Source organism: Austrofundulus limnaeus, unplaced genomic scaffold, assembly GCF_001266775.1.
Source record: "Austrofundulus limnaeus strain Quisiro unplaced genomic scaffold, Austrofundulus_limnaeus-1.0 Scaffold169, whole genome shotgun sequence".
NCBI lineage: Eukaryota > Metazoa > Chordata > Actinopteri > Cyprinodontiformes > Rivulidae > Austrofundulus > Austrofundulus limnaeus.
In genome coordinates, this window is record NW_013952571.1 from 879,199 (window position 1) to 883,258 (window position 4,060).

Consider the following 4,060-nt stretch of genomic DNA (forward strand, 5'->3'; position numbering starts at 1 on the left):
TATATATATACTGTGTATATATATATATATGTTGTTAATTTTAGGTAAGGGGTTAGGCATGTATTTGTGTGGTAAGATTTAGGTAAAGTGTTATGGCAAGACATGTACCTGTGTAGTTAGATTTAAGAGGTTAGGGTTAGACTTGGGCATATTGTTATGTGGTTTGTTTTAGGTAAGGGGTTAGGGTTAGCATGACTCTGTGTGGTTTGTTGTAAGTGTGGGGTTAGGGTTAAGCATGTGTGATCAGTTTTAGGTAAAGTGTTATGGCTAGGTTAGGGTTATGTTCTGAAAATGGTAAATTGTTGGATGTCAATGCGAATTCCCCATGAGTACAGTAGAAAAAAATGTTTGTGTGTGTGTGCGGGTGGGGGGGTATTTTGAAGGCCTAAACTATACTGTGTACCCATGAGCTGATCCAGCTGATACATTTGGAAAAGATCAGAGTTTCGTAGAACAACTGTGAGACAGTAGCAGCTGGAGAACGAGGCTGTGTTTATGTTTGTGGTTTTTCTGTTTATTGTAAACAAAAGGAGCCAGAACCACTCATGAAACTCATCTCTTCCTTAAATGTCAAAACATTCCTCAATTCCTCACATTCAGTCTGAAAAAGCCAGGTGGACAGTTGCCACGACTCTGTTTTCTGCTCATCAATGGTCTTTCAAGACTGTGGTTCAGAGTTCACTGGGTTTCTGGGCAGTTCAAGTCTCGCGGTCTGTTTTCAGCTTCTTGCCTCCACAGTGTTTTTATGCCAAGTATGTGTTGTGCAGATGACGAACAGTGCAAATATGGCAAGAATCGTGTGGAGGCCGATGCCAAGCGACTGCAGGCCAAAGAGGATGAGCTGATGAAGAAGAAGCAGGAGATCAGGAGCCACCTGACCCAACTGAAGAAGGAGAGGAGGGACCTGCGCACTGCCGTGGAGGCTGCTGCTGGTGAGAGAACAGAAAAACAAAAAGAAAACATATTTTCTTTCAGGATCCTGCCAGATGAAGTTTGAGGTGATTTTTGTGTTTGCACCCATCAGGAAAACGCTCACTTGTGTCGCTGTCGGAGCGCCTGAAGAAGGTGGAGGATGAGTGCAAACAGAAGGAGGAGGAGCGGGTGAACCTGGAGCTGGAGCTCACCGAGGTGAAGGAAAGTCTGAAGAAAGCCCTGAGTGGAGGGGTCACTCTGGGCCTCACCATCGAACCTAAACCCGGTTCCTCCGGCCTCCAGGTCAGAACTCCTTCATTAGTGAGGCCTTGCTTCTCCTACAGTGRCTAGGACACTGAATGTTGTCACCAGGCTAATTTCACTTCTTTTATTTATTGCCTGTGTTTGTAGTCTCCAGCAATGCTTCGAAGAACACAGGAGTCTTCTCCGTTCTCCAGCTGTGACACCAGTGATGCAGAGTCCTGCTCCCTGCCGGTCAACAGCGCTTCACTGCTCCGCCGGCAGCAGAGCGGCCAGAAACCCACCCCAGTCCGCGGACATGTTCTCAAGAAGGCCAAGGTCAGATTTCACTCTGATGATCAAAGCTGCTGTTGGTCTCAGCTCGAGTTCAGAACATCTAGATCTGTTCAGCTCGGAACTTGTCTGGTAACAGAAACGTGCGAGCTGATTTAGTCCTTCTTTAAATATTTAATTACTTTTCAGCATCACATCAGTGCAGGTCTTTCATGAGTTCTTCTCCCAACATTAAATAGTACTGTGGAGATATCCCAAAAACCATTTACGGTTAAATAATCAATACTGAGTACCTATTTTGATAGTAGAAAAGTCACATTTCAAAGGCTGAGTTCATTAAATATGTTGTAGTTTCCATGCCAGGTCACCAGGTGGCACTGTTGTTTTGTATTTCATTGACATGCTTATGCAGGCAGACACTTCAGTCTCTAACATGAAGAAAGTTATAGCCACAATGGTGAATACATGAATGCTCATTTGGACCGAGGATGAAAATGTGTAAACTGGACCTCTCCTTTTATTAGCACGTACTAACAGACTACAGACATTTAATGAGGCTATTAAAACAATGCCATCATGTGCTCAACACCTCTGTTGCTCTACTTTGCACTTTGTGGTCATTTTGTTTGTGTTTTTTAAATCAGCAGTGAGAAGAAAGATACCAGATGATGGTGAACTTTTTTTATACATCACAGGTCTTCCAGTAGTTGTATATGTAGTGCAGTTTTTTTCCAACAGCTTCTAAAGGCAACAGATACTTATTTTTGCCACAAACAATAAGTTGATCATGAAAAGAAAAAGATTCCGGGCCCCAGTTCTGTTTTTTTTGCTCATCCTGAGGAGACTTGTTTCTTCTCTTCAGTTTGTGTTGCCTAGCTGTGCAGGCTTTCAGAGTTAGCTGGGTGAACTCGTACTCAGCGGAGTGGTTTTTCTCATTTAACTTTTTATTGCAGGAAGATTTCAACACATCCAGTCTGATGGTGTTTCTTCCATAGTTAGTGTTGGCAGGTCAAGTCTTGCAAAGAGATGTTCAAAATCCTCCTCTGAAGGTGAACCACTGCTGGAATACAGGCTCAGAAAATATGTTTAAAAAGCCTCAATAATATTTATAATTGAGTCACTAAGCCTCGTTTGGGACATCTTATAGCTGATATAATTCTCCTTGCCTCTTTTTGCTATAATGTTTGCACTAAAAAGGGAGTTTTTCTTTTCCACTGTCACCTATGTGCTGCTCAGGAAGAGAGACTGTAAACGTGATTCCATCAGTTTTTTTTTTGCGCGTTTTGAAGTACTGCATTACAAAAAGTTCATGGAAACTGCAAAATTCACAAAAAAATTCCTCAATATCGCAAAAAAAAGTTTTTACGCTCGCTTGAGGTGGTTTTTGGATTTTCCGAAAAACAGTTAACGCACAAAAGAGAGATGGAAACACATTTGCCAAATAAGTTCTGACGTAGCAAACATTTACCTCGAGCAGCTGTTCCCACTGTCCAATAATTGTAGCGGCTGCAGCTGGACCCTCCTCCTGCTGTCGGCGTCTTCCTGGATGATCCCGTAACATGAAGAGAATTACATTTCTTCTTCTATGTCTCCAGACAGCAGTAACATCACCAATACTAGTTGATATGACTTTCCAATAGTAGCAACACGTTCCTGATAACTTCTCTCAGTTGTCCTGAGATGTGTCCCTGTGAGTTTGTGACTTTACTTCCTGTTTACTACAGACATGTGTAATGTCAGTGTTTGACGTAAATGCAGTTTGCGTAGCCTGGTTGATTCACKCCAAGCCAGTAGATTGAAAGATGTTTGATGTGCATTTTTTTGCGACATTTTAAAAGTTTGCTCAAAATGCGCATTAAATTGGATGGAAACACAGCTTGTGGTGAAGTGAAGTTTAAATGCAATCTGCTGGCTTCCTTGGATTTGTTGATTGTTTTCGCACAGTGGCTTGAGACATCGGGCCTCATGTAAGAACATGTTCATATTCTTATCCTAAATTTCTCTTACTTTTGTTCGTACGAACATGTCACGTCAGATTCAACAAACTCTTCTATCTTCAGGAAAAGTGTGTAAATGAGGAGCGTAAACTGATGAATGTGTATCCAGGTGCTCATGTACGAGGAGAGGAGATTAGCCTAATTACCACCCCAAAAACATCATATAAGGATATACAGTACGTTTCCTGACCCACATACCAGGAAGTGTCCATTCATAAATGACATCACAAAGTAAAAACGAAAGATCCAGAAAAAAAAAACTGTCATTTTTAGCAGCGTCAGACCTGCTAAAGCCAAGGAATGACATAACGACTGCTGTTAATGTCGTGTCTCCTGTGGGTCGTACAGTCACAGAAATAAAAATCTAAACCATATTCATCTCTCTGTAGTCCTGCTCCGGTTTTCCTTTGATCAAATATTTTTAATTTAAATGTAAACACCTGTGTTACATAGTTTTCATTTATTCAGAAGAAGAGCTGTCACACACCGCTACCCCCCCAGCCTGGCCATCTCCCGACCATCACAAGTGTCAGATGCGGTTCTGAAAAAAATCATTTTAAAATGTCTCCAAACTTCAATTAATGCATAATTTAAGTTGGTTTTTAGTTTGTGATCTT

General features: G+C 41.7%; 1 protein-coding gene across 3 annotated transcripts in view; it reads left to right on the forward strand.

Moving 5' to 3' along the window:
• The window catches only part of afap1 (actin filament associated protein 1), a 134,353-nt gene that overhangs the window by 128,802 nt on the left and 1,491 nt on the right, over window positions 1-4,060 (forward strand). For all 3 annotated transcript variants that reach the window (XM_014017480.1, XM_014017479.1, XM_014017481.1), the window contains 3 exons: window positions 768-932; window positions 1,025-1,215; window positions 1,324-1,491. In XM_014017480.1, the coding sequence (XP_013872934.1) occupies window positions 768-932; window positions 1,025-1,215; window positions 1,324-1,491 (524 nt within the window). The remainder of the gene's footprint in view (window positions 1-767; window positions 933-1,024; window positions 1,216-1,323; window positions 1,492-4,060) is intronic.